Genomic DNA, 22,269 nt, shown 5'->3' with positions numbered 1-22,269 from the left:
CCAAACAGTCTTCAGGGGTAGCCCCATGCAGACCACATTGCAATAGTCTAAGCATGATGTAACCAAGGCATGGATAGCTATGTTGCCAAGTCAGACCAATTCAGGAATGGTCCCAGCTAGCATACCAGCTGCAATTGTGCGCGCGCACACGCGCACGCACACACACGCACACACACACTCCCTTGCCACTGCCACCACCAGAAGCTCCAGGGACAGCATAGGATCAAGGGACACCCAGGCCCTGATCCCTTGGGGGAGTGCAGCCCATTCCACAATATGTGGAACCCCAATCCCTGAGTCACACTTTCTACTGACCAACACTTCTGTGTTGCCTGGATTTAACCTCATCTTATAAACGTTCATCCAGCCCATTATCGAACCCAGGCAGCATTCAAGAGTTTCAAGTGCCTCCTTGGGATTGAGAGCAACAGAAAGGATCAGAACCACTGCAAAACAGCACGCCCCAGGCCCTGCCCCGCCAGGCAGCCCAGGGCAATACTATGGTCAATATGGGCTCCTCACTTGAGATGGCTTGGAAAGGTGGAAATGTATATTCCCATAATCTAACTTTGGTCTCAAAATTCCCCCCTGGAAATTAAGATGCCTGAGATTATTTTAAATTAATAATCTTCATTATTCATTATCAAGATACAAATGCTTTTGTAAGTGTCTCCTTTCAAAACCTTTGTCTTTTCTCAAGAATGGAACCATTCATAGCAGCCTTCCCCAACTGGGCCCCTTCCAGATGTCTTGGATTACAACCCCATTATCCCAAGCTAGCCTGACCCATGGTGATGCTTGCTGGGGTGAAGGAGGTTGTAGTCCAATACATCTGGAGAAAACCCAATTGCAGAAAGCTGATTTATATGGATCTCTGTCTCTCTCTTCTTCTTTTTTTTTTTTTTTACTGAAAAGAAGCATAATAAAGTCTCAGGTCCAGAATGAGCACCCAGCCTCCTGGGTCTCAACCGAGCTGTTTCCACAGCCAGGCCGTTCCTGGCATCCTGGTTGGTTAAATTAGCTGAAACACAAGCTAACAACAAGCTGTTTCTGAGAGCTGCTATGTCTGGAGATTTGGGCCAAAAGGTTCGTCCATCACCCTTACCCCCATTCCTTGATCATTATCACAGATCTGGACCAGATAAACACAAACAGTTCAAAGAGTAGAAAACATGCTGCATTTATAGAATGAAAGTTGTTTGAGAAAGGCAAGCCCTTGCCCGAGTCCAAAATTTCTGAATTTTTACAAGACCATCTGGTTAACTGGCTTCAGAAAATCCAGATAAGAACATTTGTGTCCAAATTATTAAGCACTCAGCAGACAAAAAGTTATTTTTGAACTTTTGTTCTCAGTCAACTGTTAGAACACACAGTTTCAGATTCTTGTGGCAACTGTAACCTGTTGGGAACAGCATAGGAAGTCCGTCCCTGATGTTTCTGGCCTGGTTCAGCTTAAGAGCCACCGGGCTGCCATGTGCGAGTGGGGCACTGCCTGCAGCACACCTGCTTACCCCCCCCCCGCTTTTAAACTGATGGGCGGCCACCAGGTGCAAGCAGGGCTTCTGAGCGGTTCCACAGGAGGGATGGACGGTGTGCTTGAGATTCCTTGCTCACAGATTCCTTGCTCACAGTTGTTTATGGGTTCTTTAGACCATATTGTGATCCACCAGTTTCACTTGTTTTTTCAGAGCACTTTCTCAGGGGTTTTTAGAATGGGAAAAATGGGGTATTATTTCTTGTAGTGCTGCTTCTACTGGCCGGAGGGGGGGGGGTGTTGCTATTCCGCTATAGCACAGCTCCAGCTAGAGGTTATGTAGCAGAGAGGTTATGTGAGCAGGGCTCACATCTCAATTCTATGACGAAACCAAAAGTAGATAATTAACAGCCTTGTGCAGAAAAGCTCTCTATCTTGGGGTCTGAAGAGCCATGAAGAACTGCCTCAGCTGCAATTATTGAGCCATCTGAAATTAATACATAGATGGACATTAGACTCCTGTGCAGTTTTTATGATTTTAATAATTATCTCCCTTATGTTTGGGGAAGGGGGCGTAAGCCAGGGCAGGGCTGTCTCTGAATCATATGTGGTGGTCTTGTGATGCTGTAAAATATTTTGGCACAAGTTTTTGGAATCAGTTGTGACATAACACAACAGACTAGCGGCTCCAATTCCAACCCTAGCACTGCCGTCCACATTCAAGGAGACTCATAAATGGCTCATCCATAAGGACGTTGTTTTGTTCCTCTTGAGAGCGCCAAGATGGAAATAGCAAGACTGGCGACCAGCGCTGTCTGAAAAGTTGGCAAAGCAAAGCAGGCTGGCAAAGGGAGCAACTGTGCAAGATCTCTCTTTAGAAATCTGGCTTCCTTTTATTTCCAGGGGTTTCCAGCTTTCATCCCCCTCTGTGACATCCATCCTTTTAGAAAGAAAGTCTTACCTATGTTTCTTCTCTCTTACCTGATGTGTTTTTCTGCCAGAATTGCACTTTGATTACTTTTATTGTCCAGAAACAACAAAGAATCTTGTGACATCTTAAAAACTAACGAATTTATTTTGTCTTCAGCTTTCATGGACATGGTCGGCTCCATCAGATGCATGTAGTATTAACCTCAAATTGACAGATTTATATACACATGCTGGGGAGGGGGAGGAATGTAAACTGTGTTGTCAGAGAGAACTGAAATGCTGAAAGTACAGGAAGTGATAAATATCTTAACAGTTGCCATTCACAAAATGTTGGGCATTTTTATTGTGCATAAAATGCACAATATAGCGTAGATGGCTTGATCTTAAGACACTCTCCTCCTGTTGTTGTTTTTCCATTACATTAAACTGTATTCAAACGTCAATAAAATGTTGAAAAAAGCTGGGACAGTTTCAAAGGGTTTTAAGTTGAATTTTGACCATTTTCAGGTGTGTGGCATTTTGTTTCTACATTCGCTGAGCCCCTTGACTGAGCCGCCTCCCGAGAAACCGAGAGAGAGGCCTGAACGCCTGGCCGCTAGCTGGCTGCACCCTCCCTTCCTCCTCCTGTCACAAGGGCTGCGACAAATCTCATCACGTTTCTGTACCTGAGCAAAACTCCAGGGGAACGACCTGAGGTGCTCCTCCTGGTCCCATATGGCAGCATAACTGACGCCCCACCGTCTTCCCAAGGCCCTGCATGTGCTCCTCACAGGAAAGTGCCCTCTGCAAATGGTCCTCTCTGCTCCTTTTGTGATAGCACCGAGTTTGCACCACCCTGGGTGTTTCCTCCAGCCTCATGGTTTGTAAGCTTATGGAAGCAATAATGCAGGGTAAGATTTTTGTTAGAAAGCTTATACATAATAGCCAACTCCACATCTATTCCACTCCAAAGATGTGAAATAATTCCTGCCCAGAATCATGACCTTAACTTAAGGCTAATTAAACATCTTCCATTTAGCAATCATATGGGATAAAGTGTGAAACAAAAAAATGTCCATCCTGCAATTTCATCTCAAGCCCCGCAATTTTATACTTTAACAAAATTGTGTTGTGATACAATCACAGCAGTTGTCAACGTGTGGTTTAATATATATTAAGTGTCCTGCACAGACTAAGAATGAATCACCAGTTGCATTACCTACTTACTAGTGTGAGTTATAAATATTATGAGATGCAATCTCTGTCCTGTGGGATTGCCAGGAAGCCAGAAGGAGGGAGGGAAGGAGGGAGGAGAGGGAGGAACTTGGTTCCTGTAAAATGCATCCAGATTCATTTGGAGGTCTTGAAGCCGAGGCAGGACAGACACCCATTGAGGGTGCTCTGACTCTGGCCTCCTGCCTTGGGCAAGGGGCTAGGCTTCATAATCGGACCCTAGATCTGTCTGCCATTGCAGCTGCACAGAGGAGGTGTCACAGGTTAGGGCTGGAGCACCTTCTTTGTATGCAGAAGACGCCAGTAGTCCTGGCCAAAGTCATTTTGTTGCCCGAGGCAAAGAACAACAGGCACTCCCTCCCCAGTCCATGTGCAGAAGCTGACTTGGCAGGCAGCGGAAACTCACTTCAGCGTGGAGATGTGATAAGAGCCCTCCGCCACACCTGAGGCAGGAGGTGGGTATAGGGGGCCCAGACAGGCAGCTTAGGGGACACAGCGCTGCCCTCCAACTGAGGGGAAAAGCCAGAGGGCCCAGGAGGAACAATGCAGTGGCTGCCACTCCTTTCCCCAACATAGGGCATTTATCCCTATTAAATTTCATTCTGGGCAGAAAACAACAGAATGGAATTGAATAGGGATAAATGCCCAGTTCTGCACCTAGGAACAACAAACCAAATGCACAGTTACAAGATGGGGGATACGTGGCTCAACAACACAAGCGAGAAGGATCTTGGCATTGTTGTCGATCACAAGCTGAATACAAGCCAACAATGTGATGTGGCTGCAAAAAAGGCCAATGCTCTTTTGGGCTGCATTAATAGAAGCATAGCTTCCAAATCCTGGGAAGTACTAGTTCCCCTCTACTCAGCACTGGTTAGGCCTCATCTGGAGTACTGTGTCCAGTTCTGAGTGGGTTGGAGCAGAAAAGGATTTTTATGCAATAAAAATCAGGGTTCTCCTTCCTCCAGGACAGATGCACCGAAGCACTGAAGGAGCAGCAGAGTTTTCATTCAGAAGGCTGTCCAGGTGGCTGCTGCTGTAATCTGCGCTAATATGGGGCAACCGCAAAGGAAAACCAGACCATGCCGGAAGTCCGCACAATGAGCCAAATTTAAGAGGGTCATTTCCATGTTTTCCAAATTAATGCATTTCTGCAGAGATTCATTTCTGTCTCCCTTTGCGAGGCCATCAACTCCATCAAAAGGAGTTTCACATCAGAACCAGGCCTGGTTGGGCTGGTGTTCAGCAGCCCAGCCAGGTAGCCTCCTGCAACGTGGTGCTGAATGTAAACTCTGCAAGAAATCCACACACATTTCATAACACAATGCAAACAGAACCTCTTTGTGACCTGCTTTCTAACCTGGAGCAAAGATTAGGTTTGAACTGATGACAGATATCGGAATATTTGTTTAAGTGAAATTTTAAAAAACAACACAAAAACACAACCTGACACGTTTTTTGCCCATGTGTCAAAGGTGACTTTTCCAGAACATTACATCACTGGTCCTCCTGCATGGTTTGCATGATGAAACCTCAAGGAATGGGGCAGAAGCTGTTTGCCCAGGAGAGCGTGAGCAAGTCTGTGGCTGCTGAACAGCCCAGGAAAGAAGATGACATAATTGTCAGCATCCAGTTCCTGCGGTCAGGCACGGCCCTTTCCATTTGCAGGGACGGGGGGAGACCCAGGCAAAGCAGATGCACGGAACACTTGCTCAAGAGCCAGCCTGCTGGCAACTCATTTTTAGAAGGGGCCATCGCTTGAACTGAGCTAGGCTTTTTCTGTAGGGGCCATTTTTAGAAGGGGCCATTGCTTGAGCTGAGCCAGGGTGCAAGCAGGGCCAGCAACCACCCAGCCACTCCAGCCCACAAATGGGCCACCTGTGGCACTTGGAGACCTCCTATGTGGCCCAACACAGGGGCCCCACCTGCTCCCACCCCAGCCACGATTTCTCTGCAAGCTGAGATGTGGGGAGGGAAGGATGTCTGGCTGTATGTGTGTGCCGTTGCCTGACCCATCACCCATAGCCATAAGCAGCCCTCAGGGGCAAAAAGTTGACTACCTCTGCTCTAGCAGGAGCCAAAATGCAGGCAAGGGTCTCTTTAGCGGTGCAATAGCAGCAGAAGTTCTGACAAAGGACTTATCCCCTTGGTCACCTCTGCTCCCAAGGGACAAACTAAGCAAGATGGCCAGAGATCTGCTGCTGGATCTTCTGCAGTCATTTACAGTTTTTAGCTTGCTCTTCAGCCCAAAAGGCTTCCTGGGTGGCTTATGAAAATCACTAATCAGACAGTCCTTGCCCTCAGGCTTACAGTCTAAAAGGCATGACACAAAAGGAAAAGAGACTGGGAGAGAGGAGGAAAAAGCAAACTCGGGCACTAAGTCTTGAAGCGTCGAAGTCCTTATAATGGAACTGTAAAACAGTTCAAGGACAGAGGAGGCAAAAAGAACTGGGGTCTCAGCCAAGCCCATGGAGTGGCCCTGCTTCCCATCTCACCTTCTGTTACAGCCATTGCTGAAAGACAGCTTGAATGGCAAAGGCAGAGGCATGAGAGGGGAACAATTTATATCAGGACCATGCTACTGCTGTGGAAGGATGCCAATTTCCTGGTTCCCCTCCTGAAGCTGATATTTCCCCTGCAGACCTAAACACAGAGGTACCATATGATACCATCTCTCCTACTCAAAGGCCTTCTAAGGACAAAACCTTAGACCCGAGCTATACAATCGGCAGTCACATGGTGCTACACTTGCTAGATGTACCACTTCAAACTACCCGGGGGGGGGGGCATATTTTCTTGCTTTTCTCTACAAAAAAAGCCCCTCCCACATGTGGAAAATAAGGATGTTGTTGTTCTCCTCAGAAATTTCCCATGTTTATTCCTAGAAGGGCCTTGGATGCATGGCCATGGGGCACTCAATAAAAACAACAACAGGCAAGTGGTCTCAAGGGATGCCAAACGCAAACTTGTCCTGTCGTTTTTATTATTCTGAGCAGTTGGAGCTGCAGTCCCTGCGATTTCTGGCTTGCTTCACCTTTCAGTACTGCTTCAACATTACCAGCTCCACAACCACACAGAGTCCTTTTGTAGGAGCCCCTGAAACTCTGAGGGAGGCAAAGGGCACCTGCTTTGGCGAGGTCAGACTTGCACCTCCGATTCACGGGCAGCATCAGCCTCTCTCTGCCTGAGGCCCCAGAGACCCTCTGCCTGTCAGCGCAGACAACACTGGCTGAACGGGGGTGGCCTCCCTGAGCTGCTGAGCTTCCTGTGTCCTCTCCTCCAAAGAAAAAGGAAGGACAAACGTTGGGAGGGGAGGCAGGAGTACTAGAATGACTCATACGTTGCAAAAGCAGGAAAGCCATAGCGTGGCTTGAATCACTTCCTGCCCAGCAGCAGCAGCACGCTGCCCTGGCCAAGAGCTATGGCTGGAGCAAAGGGATGCCATTTTCCGGCCAGCCAAGTGTCTCCAAGACAACTCAGAGCACTTACTGCATTGGGCTGGACAGAGGACATGTGCGATCAGAGGACATGTGCAGGACATGGGCTGTACAGAGGACATGTGAGGGGGAAACTCAAGAATTTTGGGGCCCAGATAGTTTTCTCATCCATACTTCCAGTAGTTAGAAGAGGGACAGAAAAGGAACAAAAAATACTCTGGGTAAATGACTGGCTACGAAGGAGGTGCTGAGGAGAGAGATTTGGATTCTAGGACCACGGGCTATACTTCCTGGAAGACGGGCTGTTGGCAAGGGATGGGTTGCACCTCACAAAGGATGGGAAGAATGTGTTTGGCCACAGCTTGAAGAACTTCATCAGCAGGGCTTTAAACTGAATCCTACGGGGAAGGGAGATGTAAAGTTGGGGGTAACAATGGACGTAGGCGCATGCACTGCAGCGGAGACAACAGCTCTGATAGCGCCCAATAATAGTCTTCAGAAACATGTAGGAAGAAAGCCAGACCATGAAGCACATGGTCTTCAACGTCTATATACTAATGCCCAGAGTATGGGAAACAAACAGAACGAACTTGAACTCTTAATACAAGAGGGAAATTATGACTTGATAGGTATAACAGACTCGGTGGGATGACTCTCATGACTGGAATACAGCAATTGAAGGCTATAACTTGTTCAAAAGAACAGGGGGAACAGGGGGAAAGGGGGGTGGGGTTGCACTGTATGTGAAAAATACGTATCTCTGCACAGAAATACAGGAGGAGGAGCTTGGAAGCCCCATTGAGAGCATCTGGATCAAAATAAATGGAGCAAAGAATAAAAGGAACCTGGTGGTCAGGGTCTACTACCGGCCACCCAATCAAGGAGAAGACGAGGATGAAACTTTTGAAAAGCAAATAGCCAATGTTTTAAGGAAGCATGATGTAGTAGTAACGGGGGACTTCAATTTCCCCGATATTTGTTGGGAGACAAATTCTGCAAAACATGGCCCCTCCAGGAAATTCCTGACTTGTGTGGCGGATCACTTCCTCCTACAGAAAGTAGAGGAAGGAACTAGAGGATCGGCTATCCTTGACTTGATCCTGACCAACAGAGATGACTTAGTGGATAAAGTAGCAGTTACAGGAACTCTGAGGGAAAGCGACCATGTTCTTGGTTCTAAGGGAAGCAAAAGCCGAGTATAGTCAAACGCATACCCTGGATTTTAGGAAAGCTGATTTTAATAAACTCAGAAAAATGATCAGTAAGGTCCCATGGCAAGCGATGCTAACAAGAAAAGGAGTCCAAGATGGGTGGGAGGTTTTAAAAAAGGAAATTCTCAAGGCACAATTACAAACCATTCCAACAAGAAGAAAAGGCGGAAGACAACAGAAGAAGCCAATGTGGCTTCACAAAAAGCTTAGAGATGACCTGAAAACAAAAAAGGACAAACGTAGGAAGTGGAAAGAAGGAAGACCAAGCGACAAAGGAAGAGTACAGGCAGGTAGCACAGAATTGCAGGGATGGCATCAGGAAGGCTAAAGCTGAGAACGAGCTGAGGTTAGTGAGGGAGGCTAAAAGCAACAAAAAGGCTTTCTTCAGCTACGTGCATAGTAAAAGGCAGAGGAAAGAAATGACGGTTCAGCTATTAAATAAGGATGGCAAAATGGTAACGGATGACAAAGGCAGAGGTGCTCAATTCCTACTTTGGCTCAGTCTTCTCCCAAAAGAGGATCTATGACCCCCATGGCAAAGGTGAAGTACAGGCTGAAGGGGCAGGATTGCAGCTTGAGATCGATAGGCATATGGTCAAGGAACACCTAATTACTTTGAATGAGTTTAAATCTCCAGGGCCAGATGAACTGCATCCTAGAGTCATAAAGGAACTGGCAGAGGAACTCTCAGAACCACTGTCTATTCTCTTTGAGAAATCATGGAGGACGGGGGATGTGCCAGATGACTGGAGGAGGGCTAATGTTGTCCCTGTCTTCAAAAAAGGTAAAAAGGAGGAACCTGGGAACTACAGACCAGTCAGTCTGACATCAATCCCTGGGACAGTTCTGGAGCAGATGATAAAGCAATCCATCTGGAAGCACCTTGAAAACAATGCAGTGATTACTCGAAGCCAACATGGATTTGTCAAGAACAAATCCTGCCAGACAAATCTGATCTCATTTTTTGATCAAGTAACCTCCCTTGTGGACTGTGGGAATGCTGTAGACATCACATGCCTTGGCTTCAGCAAAGCTTTCAACACAGTGCCCCATGATGTCCAGTTCCAACTGTGTCCAGTTCTGGGCACCGCACTTTAAGAAGGATGCAGACAAGCTGGAGAGGGTTCAGAGGAGGGCAACGAAGATGATCAGGGGACTGGAAACAAAGCCCTATGAAGAGGGACTGAAAGAACTGGGCATGTTTAGCCTTGAGAAGACTGAGGGGAGATAGGATAGCGCTCTTCAAGTACTTGAAAGGTTGTCCCAGAGAGGAAGGCCAGGATCTCTTCTTGATCATCCCAGAGTGCAGGACACGGAATCATGGGCTCAAGTGACAGGAAGCCAGATTCCGGCTGAACATCAGGAAAAACGTCCTGACTGTAAGAGCAATATGACAATGGAACCAATTACCTGGGGAGGTGGTGGGCTCTCCCACACTGGAGGCGTTCAAGACGAGGCTGGACAGCCACCTGCCAGGGATGCTCTGACCTGGATTCCTGCACTGAGCAGGGGTTGGACTCGACGGCCTTGCAGGCCCCTTCCAGCCCTGCTGTTCTACGACTCTATGGTCAGCCTTCCACCTTCTGTGGATGTGTCCGGTCCAGGTCCCACGCCACTCCCGGTCCTTTCCACAACAGGACAGACCCCACAAAGCTGCTTTGTACTGAGCGTCTGACCACTGGCCCCTCCAGGCAGCGCTGCCCGTTCCGACAGGCACCATTGCTTAGCTGGCCCCACTGAACTGGATACAGGCATTCCATGACACAGCTCAGTCTTGAGATCCTGGAGGGTTTTGATGCTTAAGCTCCAAGAAACGCTAGGAAATCTTTAACTCTTTAATTAAAACTTAAAATCTGAATAATTTTAGTATGTTAGCATAAAAGACCACGGAGGGTGTCGAGGAGCACAAAGCGTGTGTTGGAGCGGGGGGAGGGAACCAGTTGCTGCTTAATTATAGGGTAGAGAAAACCAACCCATTTGCTGCTTTGTTAGTTTGTGAAAGTTCTGCGAGAAGCGTCAACTGCTATTTCTTCGCACTCTCCTTCCAGATCCAATTGGTTCCTCTCATTCAGTGACTCGGACAGATTCCCAGCTATCGCCTAACTGCTAGCTGAGAACACTCAGCAGAAGATTCTGAGCTGTCGCCGCTTCACAATGGCCTTGCCTGCCTGTAGTGCAAAAACATAGAATCATAGAATCATAGAATAGTAGGGTTGGAAGGGGCCTACAAGGCCATCGAGTCCAACCCCCTGCTCAATGCAGGAATCCAAGTCAGAGCATCCCTGACAAATGGCTGTCCAGCCTCGTCTTGAAGGCCTCCAGTGTGGGAGAGCCCACCACCTCCCCAGGTAATTGGTTCCATTGCCGTATTGCTCTGACACTCAGGAAGTTTTTCCTGATGTTCAGTCGGAATCTGGCTTCCTGTAACTTGAGCCCATTATTCCGTGTCCTGCACTCTGGGATGATCAAGAAGAGATCCTGGCCTTCTTCTCTGTGACAACCTTTCAAGTACTTGAAGAGCGCTATCATATCTCCCCTCAGTCTTCTCTTCTCAAGGCTAAACATGCCCAGTTCTTTCAGTCTCTCTTCATAGGGCTTTGTTTCCAGTCCCCTGATCATCTTTGTTGCCCTCCTTTGAACCCTCTCCAGCTTGTCTGCATCCTTCTTAAAGTGTGGTGCCCAGAACTGGACACAGTACTCCAGATGAGGCCTAACCAGTGCTGAGTAGAGGGGAACTAGTACTTCCCGGGATTTGGAAGCGATGCTTCTATGAATGCAGCCCAAAATAGCATTTGCCTTTTTTGCAGCCACATCACATTGTTGGCTCATATTCAGCTTGTGATCGACGACAATTCCAAGATCCTTCTCGCTCGTAGTGTGGTTGAGCCACGTATCCCCCATCTTGTAACTGTGCATTTGGTTTCTTTTTCCTAGGTGCAGAACTTGGCATTTGTCCCTATTAAATGCCATTCTGTTGTTTTCTGCCCAGCACTCCAGTCTATCCAGATCACTTTGAATTTTGTTTCTGTCTTCCAAAGTATTAGCTATCCCTCCCAATTTTGTGTCATCTGCAAATTTGATCAGCATTCCCTGCACCTCCTCCTCCAAGTCATTAATAAAAATATTGAAGAGCACTGGGCCCAGGACTGAGCCCTGCGGTACCCCACTCGTTACCTCTCCCCAGCTTGAGAAGGTCCCATTGATAAGCACTCTTTGAGTCCGATTCTGTAGCCAACTGTGGATCCACTGGATCGTTGTTTCATCTAGCCCACTTCGAGCTAGTTTGCTCATCAGGATATCATGGGGCACTTTGTCGAAAGCTTTGCTGAAGTCGAGGTATATGATGTCTACAGCATTCCCACGGTCTACAAGGGAGGTGACTTGATCAAAAAATGAGATCAGATTTGTCTGGCAGGACTTGTTTTTGACAAATCCATGTCATGACATGGCCTTGCTGTTCCTGACACCATGGCTGTGTTACTGCCAATGTGTGTGGTGAGCGGGGGGATGCCTTGGAGTGCCGCTCGCTGCATCACCTTACTTCACTGCGTTTTAAAGGCATATCTAGGGTTTAAATTTGTGTCAGCTGACTCCAATTCTTCCCACAAAGAATCCTGGGGATTGCAGTCAAGTGAAGGGTGGCTAGCACTTCAAAGAACATGCCAGAGGATTTGGGGGGAGTGGGTGCCTTGGATTCCCCCCCGCCATTTTTATTCTATATTTCCATCATGGTCCTAACAGTGTCCCAGGGAGCAGTGTGGCTCCACGACAACAGGTCAGGAGTCACTGTTTTAAATTATCCAAAATCCACAGTTAGGCAATGATTTTATGGCAACCAACCAAATTCCACAAAGATGTGCAAGCTTTCAGGTTCTTCAGAAGTCTTCCTCAGGTTAGACGATACAAAAAGCAGGGGCTAGGGAAGAAACAGAAAAGTCCAAAACTTTGGCCAGATGTGGCCTTACGGCCACCATTTCTGACCAATTCCCCCTGCCCCCCAAGTTTTGCACATTTTTGTGGAATTCTGGTTAGTCCTAATAAAACTTTTGTCCGACTGTGGATTGTGGATTTTTTTAAATCATTGGACCAGCACAGCCCTCTTGGCTTTTTTATGTTTTAAATGAGATCTATTCTGCAGATGCATATGAAACAGCTTGCCCCCTCCTTGTTCTGAGCCAAATGTACACCCAGCCTTCCACTGCATTAATGATATGCTGTTTCCGTGCTCTGTTGAATCATATTTTTTCTGACGCTTGAACACCTTGTCACACTGGCAGGAACACCTTGTCACACTGGCAGGGAGTGGAAGGTGTTTTCAGATCTCATCCTCATCTTGCTCGCTCTCTTTCTGGCCTTATACTCAGGTCTCACCTGGCATGGAGATTGCATGAGACACCTGAACAGACTGGTTGGTTGACTTGCTGAGCTCTCAGTGCTTATTTCTTTCAGTGGAAGTTATAACTGCAAGTTCCTCTGAAAGGTACTCTCTGGAGAAAGAGTTATTGTGCACTTGCTTCTCATTTTTGTCACACATGTTTTACTCAAATGTGCAGATCTGTTGCAAGAAATTGCATTTTCTTAGTATTCAAAACACAGTATCAAAGCACAAAGCCACCTAGAGTATTCGTATATAGGTGGGTTATAAATGGAATAAAATAATAACAACAACAACAATATTTAGTTCTACAGAACTTTAGCTTCATGCAGATTTATATAATTTATTGGCTCCAGTGCTGGCATTCTACTTAAGCTCAAATGCCTGATGCACAGAAGGGGGAAGGGCAAAAGACCCCCTTATTTCCCCATTCACAAAGGGCCCGTCTTTCCATTTCCAAGGGTAAATCTATGTCAAAATAAATACATACATAATAAAATGAATAAATAAATAAATAAATGTAAATCCCACTGTTCTGTCCCCAGTGGTGTTTCAAGGTGGCTCATGTACAATGCCCTAAATACAATCAAAACTATATTAAGTAAAACTTAAAATACATTCTCAGCAGCCCTAATCGGAGCAACCAACTCCTTAAGGGCCACACTCAGAATAATGGGCAACCTCCTAAATACCGTGATGAGTCCCCCTGGATGAGGCTGGTCAGCACAGACAAGGGCCTCTGCCCAGGGAGCCAGCATTTGTGACGTCAGCCCTTTTAGATTGTGTGGCAATCGCCTGCACTGACGTTCTGGAGTTCTTTCAAGGACAGCATTAAGAAGCCACTCTGCCATGGAAAGAAGATGCCATCAGTGTCAAGAAAGCCCCGAGAGTTTCACACGCCATTTGGTGGCCACAGGAGAGCAGGCGGGCTCTTCCCGTGCAACACTCAGTCCGTGGGATGTTGGCGCTTCCACCACTGGCGCCTCCCTGATCGCAATTTTTGGCACGAGCCACAGAACACATGAGCAGAGTGAATATGAGGAAACTTGATTATTTTTAATTAGGAGCTAATTAGGCATCACATCTTGAATGGGTTAGACTATGTCATGGCGACAGGTGCACAATATTGTGTTTCATTTGACATTTTACCCAACAAAATGTGCTGGAATCATTGTTTCCCAGAAAAAGCTTGCATTAGCTGCTTAAAAACCACATGCAGCAAACTAATGTCACCCTGCACAAAGAATAAAGCGCACACACACACACACAGGGATGTTCCATGCCCTTGCATCCGTTAAGTTCTCTTACCTGATCAGGGCACTTCTGAGAGTTGAAGGCATTCATTTCATGGGGGCGGGGAGGGACAGGATTTCATACAGCTGCCTCTTTCACAGTTTACTGTTATCTCTGGGGAAGGCAATGTAAATAATACACTCGCTAAGTTGCCAAAGCTCAAGTCTTGCAACAATAATAGATTGAATTACTCTGCTTTAAACTAAAGTAACTTTGCCAGGGCCTTTTCTGGCCTTTCACTTTTAGCACATCTCCCAGTCTATGCAGCCTGAAGGAAGACCCCATTGCTCACCTGCTTGACATGCAGGAGGTCCCAGGTTCAATGCCCAGCACCCTTAGCTAAAAGAATCTCAGGGCGCACGTGCTAACAATGACCGTCCCTGCTTGAGACGCTAAGCAGGGTTGCCAGAACAGACATTACGCTGCCCAAGGCATTGTGCCCCCTGAGGCAGAGGAGCAAATGCCCACTCGCCACCCCCAGGTCAAGGTGCAGAGTACCCAAGGCCAGCCAGGTTACTTTGGCATCTGAGACAGACCACCCCACAAACCCTTTTCCCCCTCCCCAGCAGTAAAAATATACGAATAATCGATTTTAAAACTAAGGATTTGCGGTCCTCAGTTGCTGCCTCCCTGTGCCTAGCGGTAGGGCCGGCCCTGGCTTGATGGACCGACTTGTTTTAAGATATGCAGACATCCCGAGGATTTGACTCTGACTCCTGTTAACAGGAAGTTCCTCACCATGCCTCAGACATGTGCTTTCACATGTTAATTCAACACTGAATTAGTCCAGGCAAAGGAAGAAATGTTGCCTGTTCAGTCAAAAACTTGTCACATGGAGGCAATAATCAAAGAAAAGCCACAGAGAGCCTGGCTTGGAGGACTAAATAATTCTTTTCCCAACACCAGCAGCAGCCTCTAAGTTATGCAAGTTGCAGAATCCAGCCTTTAGTGTAGCAGAATTTGCATTTCCTTAAAGGATTTCTGTGAAAATGTATATGAAGCACTTTGAACACTGGAGACTGCAATATAATCATGCTACACTTGAATTACTTCATCAGTCCAGCACCCATTTCACACATGTCCATCCCCTATATGGGTGTACATAGGTAGTGGGGGGCAGGGGATAGAGTGAAAATCATTCCCGTGTCTCGTTTGGTGAATGAACACTTGCTGGGAACCCTTGTGGAGTTTTTTTTAACGCAAAAAGGCTGCACACTGTTATACTTTTCAGAATGTGATTGCAGTAATTTGAAATCGTGTTCTGCCCCATTATGGGATCTTAAAAACCAGCAATCACTACAACATGTTTGTTCACTATAATGTAAACGTAGAGATTTAAAAACTGTGCAGTTACTATTTTGAAAGCAAGCAAGATCAGCAGCATTACAAAGGTTAGAAGAATAGACGAACAGGCAAGTCTGCGGTTTGACGAATTCCGTCTAGTGAGTCTCCGTTTGCTCCACCCACATTGGTTTGTTCTCCACTTTCTTCCTCCCTTCCACCATCCCAGCAGACTCCCTTCCCCTTTTCCCTTCCGTACAATCCCACCCCACACCCCTGCCCATTTTCTCTTTCTCTCTGCTACTCTTTCACGCACCCCCACACCGAGGGTGCCCAGGCCCTTCCGCCACTGCCCCAGAGGCCCACTTCCTCACTTGTAGGCACCCACGCTGAAGCTGTGCGGCCGCCTAGCTCCTTGGACTGGAAGGCCGGGGTGGGGGCAGCCGCCCACAGAGGTGCCTCGCCACGACCGCCCTGAGAGCAGGGAGGGGATAAGGGCTGCAGGTGCAAACGCCATTTTATCCCCGTAGTGCTGGTATGAGTGGAGTGAGCTTGACGTGCAAAACTGCACATGCTCAGAGTTTGTGTTTTAATCAATGCTGGCAAACTTTTGTTGTTGTTCTACCATATCAGGAATGGAGAAGCCACTTTAAAGCATGGAAGACTGGGGGCGGGAGGGAGGGAGAGATAGAGGAGCATGAGTTGTGTGCATCACAACTGAGGTAAGGCCACACTGCCCTGCCAAGGCAGCGCCGCAAGACCATGAAGTCCCGGGTCTGAGAGATGGGCGCAAGGGAGAGTGAGGAAGGCCAAGACTCCAGGAACGGGCCAGATGAACAGAAGACGGCCAGGGCCGAGGGGCGCCAGTGGGGGTGAAGGAACCCATGCGGGAGGGAAGGAAGGGGCCAGCGCGGGCTCTGGGGTGCGACCCCATGCATGTTTAGGCAGAAAAGCGTCCCACCACTTCTGCAGGCCATTTTCCTGACCAAACATGCACAGGATTGCGCCCCGGGGCACCGCAACGTTGCGCTCCCGCCATGCCTGGCACGCCCTCCTGGGGAGGCGCAGGAGGCCGGGGCGGAGGCGCCCGCCGGCCTGGTGGGGTGAAGGCGAGTGGCCGGGAGCCCCCCACCCGGCCTGCTGGTGGCCGGGGGCTGCCACGCCGCTGCCGGGCTCGCCGGACGTGCGACGAAGCCCGGACCGCGCCTGCCGGCCTAGCCGGGCACCCTCGCAGCCTCCGCCTGCCGGACGGGCTGGCGCGCCCCGGCGGGCCTGCGTCTAAGACGGGAGCAGGCGGCCCCGCTTTCGGGCAGGGCTCGGGCGGCGGAGGCCCTCTCCGAGCGGGCGCCCCTGCGCCGTCCAGGCCGAGCCGCGCGCCGCGGCGAGCCGCCCCCGCCCGGCCCCGCCGAAGGGGCGCCCGCGGAGCCCGCTCGAGAGGGCGGCGCGCCGCTCGCGGGCTCGGAACGCCCCTCCAGCGGCCCCCGGCCGCCTCTCCTGGGCCGCGGGTCCGAGCAGGGGCGACGCAGAAAACAGCCGCCGCCGCGCGCGGGCGGCCGAAGCGCGGCGGGAGGCGGGCGCCGGGGCGCGGCGGGAGGCGGGCGCCGGGGCGCGGCGCGCTGCGGCAGCCCCTCGCCGGCGCAGCCTCGCCGAGGCGCCGGCTCCCTGCCCGCTCCGCCGCGGAACTCCCGGCTCCCCCGCCGGCCCGTGTCCGCCGGCTCGCGCGCGCCCAGAAACTGCGCGGCCGCCCTCCCGACGGCCGCCGCCGCAGCTGACGCCCGGCTAGGCTGGGAAAACGCGGCGGCGGGCGCCGGAGCCGCGGGGGGCGAGGCCCGCCGCTGCGAGACAGGGGAGCCGCGCCCCGCCGCGGCACCTCCGCCCCGCCGGGTGCAGGCAGGGCCGGCCGGCCGCCCCAGGGGTCTGGGAGCCGGCGGTCACGACGTTCGCGAGCTTGGCCGTGAGAGGCCGGCACGCGGCCGAGCGCCCCGCTTCTTGGGCGGCCCCGGAACGGCCGCTGGCCCGCTCGCGCCCCGCGCCGCCCCGCGCCCGCCTCCGTAAACCAGCGGCTCTCCGGTCATTTCTCGGAGCAGCTCGTGACTCACGAGGAGGCCCGGAAGGGTCTTCGAGACCCGTTCAAGGCGGCGTCCCGCCGAGCGAGGGAAGGCGAGCGCGGCCTCGGCGCTCTCCCCGGGCCTTGCAGGCATCTGGGCAGCGAGCGGGAGGAAGCCGCCCGCCTCCCTGCCGCCGCGGCTCGGGAGAATAGCGACGCCGCCGCTCGGGGGGCCACAGCGCCTCCGGTGTCGGCCAGCGTTGCGGCAGTCCCGCCCCGCATCGCAGCCCCGTCTGCACGCCCGACGCCCGAGGAGGGCGGGCGCAGCCGCACGGGGTGAATGGGGGCCTGCACATTTCGGGCTCAGGCCTCCGGGGGTGGGCGGCCGCCTCCGCGCGCCGGAGGTGGCCGAGCATCCAGCGCGGGGCAGGCGGAGCGCGGGCGGTCTCCTCTGTGCTCCGGCCGCCCTGCGTCTGCCGCGGGGTGGCCGATTCCGGCTGCCTCGGCGGCGCGGCTCAGATCTCCCCGAGGCGGGGCGGCAGTTCCCGGGGAAGTCTAGCGGCCGTAGGACTGTGCCCTCAGCAAGCCGGGAACGAGGACATTTTTATTTGTTGTTCCACTGGGCGTATGAATTAGATTTATTTCATGTTTGATGACTGTTTAATGTGATGGCTTAATATTGATGTACGAAATTGTTACATTTTCAGGCAGCGCGAGTCCCTTCTGGGGTATAGTTTAAAAAATAATAAAGATACAGTGCGAGAGGTGCATAGAAACCAGAAATTTCTCAGCTATAGTCCATCAGCATGATGACAATTATGGGCATATAACTTTTTAATTCTATTCTTTCTTAACTAAAGCTGTGTGAGTTTCATGGAGATGGCAGAAGGTATGGCATTTTAGAGAAAACAAGTTCCCTGTTGATTGCGGGGTGGGGGGGCGGGGGGTATAGTAGACCACAGATCTACTCCTCCATACTGCAAATGGAAGCCCCAGATGTTGGGATGAAAAGCATTTGGTTTTGAATCGAGCAGATGAGTCATAGAATCAAAAAATCATTGGAAGGGGACTTGAAGATCATCTGGTCCAACCCCCTCCTCGTTGCAGGCTCTGCACTGCAGGCTGCAGCTACAGCATCCCTGACAGGTGGCCATCCAGCCTCTGCTTAAATACCTCCCACAAAGGAAAGGACCTGTCACCTCCCGAGGCAGGGTCTGTTCCACTGTTGAACAGTTCTCATTGGTAGGAAGATACTTCTAATGTTTGGCCAAAATCTACTTCCCCGTAATTTCCACCCATTGGTTCTAGTCTTACCCTCAGGAGCAACAGAGATCAAGTCTGTTCCGTCTTCTACATACCTTTCAGATACTTGAAGACAGCTCTCATGACTCCCCTTAGTCTTCTCCAGGCTAAATGTACCCAGCTCTTTCACCCGTTCCTCATAGGACTTTGTTTCCAGATTCCTCACCATCCTGGTTGCTTTTTTGTAGATGTGCTCCAGTTAAAATGGGGCACCCAGAACTGGACTCCAAATGCAACTTGACTAATGCAGAATAGAGCAGAACTAGTACTTCCCGTGACTCTCTGCTTCTGTTAATGTAGTCCAAGACTGCATTTGCTTTCTTTGATGCTGTATTGCACTGCTGGCTCATATTGAGCTTGCGATCTACTAAAGCACCTAGGTCCTTTTCACGTGTCCTGCTGCCAAGCCAGGTCTCCCCCATCCTAAACTTGTGCCTTTCATTTGTTTGTACCTAAATGCAAGACTTGTCTCAGCTGAATTTCATGTTAAGAGTTGTGTTCCACCCTGTCTGGATCCTTTTGATCTTGATCCTGTCTTCTGTGGTGTTGGCTGTCCTTCCTAGCTTTGTGTCATCTGCAGATCTGGTAAGCAACCCCTCTACACCCTCATCCAGGGCATCGATAGAAATGGTGAACTGCACAGGGCCCTGCGGCACGCCACTCAAGACTTCCCTCCAGGAGGCTGCGAGCCATTAACCGGCACTCCACGAGCACAGCTGCTCCACCAGCTGCAGATCCGCATAACAGTAGCAGCATCCAACCCACATTTTACCGTCTTGTGAACAAGGTTATCATGAGAAACTTTGTCAGGTGCTTTGCTGAAATCAAGATATACAATACCCACAGAAGTCCAATGATCGACCAAGCTAGTAACTCTGTCAAAAAGGGAGATAAAGCTGGTCTTATTCCTAACAAAGCCATGTTGTCCTAGTAATCAATGCAGTATTTTCTATCACAGAATGACCTCTTAATGATCTGTTCTGTAATGTTTCCTGACATTCACGTCGGGGTGACTGGTCCTCCAGCACACCTGGATCTACCTTTTCTTGCTGATGGGGACAACATTTCCCTTCTCCAGCCTTCTGGCACCTCACCTGTTCTCCAGGAATTCTCAAAGACCGCAAGCTCCTTCAGCGCTTCCTAGAGGTGCTTTTCCTCTATGACAGATGCAGCAGGAAATGAGCCATCACCATTTGTAAAGAAGACGTGGGTGTCATTTTCAGGGCTTGTTCATAAAGTAGGGAAGGAAATCAAACCCAATCAAAGTCTATTATATAGTCACAGACACATTCAAAGAACAAAGTCACACCAAAAACAGTCAAGTTTAACATAAGATAAATTACAATGTTTGGACTAAAATAAATTACTTTAAAATCACCAAGATTAAAAATGTAATATGCTAAATTAAAATACACAGACTATAGTATATGATGCAATAGATATGTGAACAATATCTTAATATATATTCTCATATATATGATATGATAATATATGAGGATATAAGAATTAAAATATATGGTACATATATGAGCTAAAGAAGAGACAATACAAGTTTAAGCAGAGAATTTAAGCAGAGAGAATCCTTTTACATGCTTTTGCAGCTGGAAAAAGAAATCTGATTACTGTTTCTGGGTTTTTCCCCCCCCTCATCTCCTAGTAAATAAACCAGATACCTTTCAAAAGTCTTACCTGGGTATTTCAAAAGGATAGGAGTTAATGATCTATTTTGGCTATCTGTAGAACTTCATACAAAAAAAGACATGGGCTAATGTTTCTATAGCCCCATCCCCACAGGAGCAAAACCGTTCATTAAAAGGAATACCCGCGAAACAGCCATCCAATAAAGTGGAAGGCAGACAGTTAAACCTAGCTCTGCAGTCAGTCAAACGGTATTTAGGAACAGTTATGTTCTCCAGATAATTAGCATGAAGGTCAAAAGACAAACCTAAGTGGTGTGGTGAACACGTTTTCCAGGCTGCTGACAAAGAGCACTGCTTGTCCATACCCATAATCCAGCAAAACAATAGATTTTGCCTGACGGGCTCCGTGTGAGCAGGAAATTTATGAACAAGCTGAATCAAATCATGGGCCGATCACAGCCACACCCAAAGAGAAGCGCTCTAGATGCTTTGGACTTCAATGCCAATCAGCCCCAGCTAGTGTGACCCATAATCAGAAATGCTGGCAGTGGTAGTCCAAAACATCTGGAGGGCACCAGGTTGGGGGAAGGCTGGCCTATCTAGTCCATCATTCTGTTCCCATGGTGGTCACAATGAGACCCCTCCTGCTCACATTCCCCAGCAACTGGTGTACAGAAGCATTTTGCCTCCGAAGCGAGGTAACATGTTGCCATCACAGCCAGTAGCCATTGTTAGTCTTATCCTCCATGAATTTGTCTAATCCCCCTTTAAAGCCATCCAAGATGGTGGTCTTGTGGTAGCGAATTCCACAGTTTAAGTATGTGCTGTGTGAAGCAGTCCTTCTTTTTAGTCTCCCACCACTCGGCTTCATGGGATGTTCCCATTGGGTTCTAGTCTTATGAGAGAGGGAGAAAAATATCTCCCTGTCCACTTTCTCCACACAAGGCATCACTTTAAACACCTCTATCATGTCTCCCCTCATTCACCTTTTCTCTGAAGAGTCCCAGATGTTGCAGCCCTTCTTTACTGGGGAATTGCTCCAGCCCCTTGATCATGTTGGTTGCCCGTTTCTGCACCTTTTCCAACTCTACAGTAGCCTATTTATTCATTACATTTATATCCTACCTTTCTTCCATTCATAGAATCATAGAATAGTAGGGTTGGAAGGGGCCTACAAGGCCATCAGTCCAACCCCCTGCTCAATGCAGGAATCCAAGTCAGAGCATCCCTGACAGATGGCTGCCCAGCCTCGTCTTGAACGCCTCCAGTGTGGGAGAGCCCACCGCCTCCCTAGGCAGTGGGTTCCATTGTCATATTGCTCTAACAGGAATTTTCTCCTGATGTTCAGCCGGAATCTGGCTTTCTGTAACTTGAGCCCATTATTCCATGTCCTGCACTCCGGGATGATTGAGAAGAGATCCTGGCCTTCCTCTCCGTGTCAACCTTTCAAGGACTTGAAGAGTGCTATCATATCTCCCTTCAGTCTTCTCAAGGCTAAACATGCCCAGTTCTTTCAGTCTGTCTTCATATGGCTTTCTTTACAGTCCCCTGATCACCTTTGTTGCCCTCCTCTGAACCCTCATTGTGGAACTCAAGGTGGCTACATGTGGTTCCCAGGTGGTCTCCCCTCTAAGCACTGACCAGACCCAGACCTGCTTAGCTTCAGTAAGGTGGCTGCCTCATGTACCTTCAGACTATGCCCTGGAACTGTGTGATGACCAGAACCATACACAGTATTCCAACTGTGGCTGCAGTATAAGAACAGTATGATACTTTTAATTTTGATTCCTCACCTAATCATGCCTAACATGGAACTTGCCTTTTTTACAGCAGCTGCACGTGGTGTCAACATTCCCATAAAGCTGTCCACCCCAAAGTATTTTCCTTGGTCCGTCACCACTGGCTTGGTTCCCATCAGCTCCCTGGAGAAAAGATGAGCAAGGGAAGGTGGAACAGGGCCTTGAGGGGAGGTTAGGTGCAACATGCGTGGGGGCAGGTTCTAGTTTATGGAATGAATGCTGGAAGCTGTTGAATGCAGCCAAAGGTCCCACTCCGCTGACCACACAA

At 49.3% G+C, this 22,269-nt stretch overlaps 1 protein-coding gene across 4 annotated transcripts in view; it reads right to left on the bottom strand.

Annotated features, from left to right (window-relative positions):
• The window catches only part of LOC146335497 (uncharacterized), a 57,418-nt gene extending 39,873 nt beyond the window's left edge, over positions 1–17,545 (bottom strand). The window contains exons 1-3 of one of the 4 annotated variants that reach the window (XM_084822342.1): positions 17,313–17,533; positions 13,948–14,046; positions 3,070–3,272 (exon numbers count right to left, since the gene is read on the bottom strand). In XM_084822342.1, coding sequence (XP_084678468.1) covers positions 3,070–3,272; positions 13,948–13,979 — 235 coding nt within the window. In that variant the 5' untranslated portion in view covers positions 13,980–14,046; positions 17,313–17,533. Of the gene's footprint in view, positions 1–1,157; positions 1,962–3,069; positions 3,273–12,943; positions 13,484–13,947; positions 14,047–17,312 lie in introns of those variants that run through there. The other 3 variants (XR_014786083.1, XR_014786082.1, XR_014786081.1) reach the window with 3 other exon arrangements.
• Between the last annotated feature and the right edge of the window lie 4,724 nt (positions 17,546–22,269).

Source organism: Heloderma suspectum, chromosome 15, assembly GCF_057233095.1.
Source record: "Heloderma suspectum isolate Gila_16-S chromosome 15, 16-S_ref, whole genome shotgun sequence".
Taxonomy (NCBI): Eukaryota; Metazoa; Chordata; class Lepidosauria; order Squamata; family Helodermatidae; genus Heloderma; species Heloderma suspectum.
The sequence above is the reverse complement of the archived record's forward strand: the minus strand, read 5'-3'. Positions and strand labels throughout refer to the sequence as shown.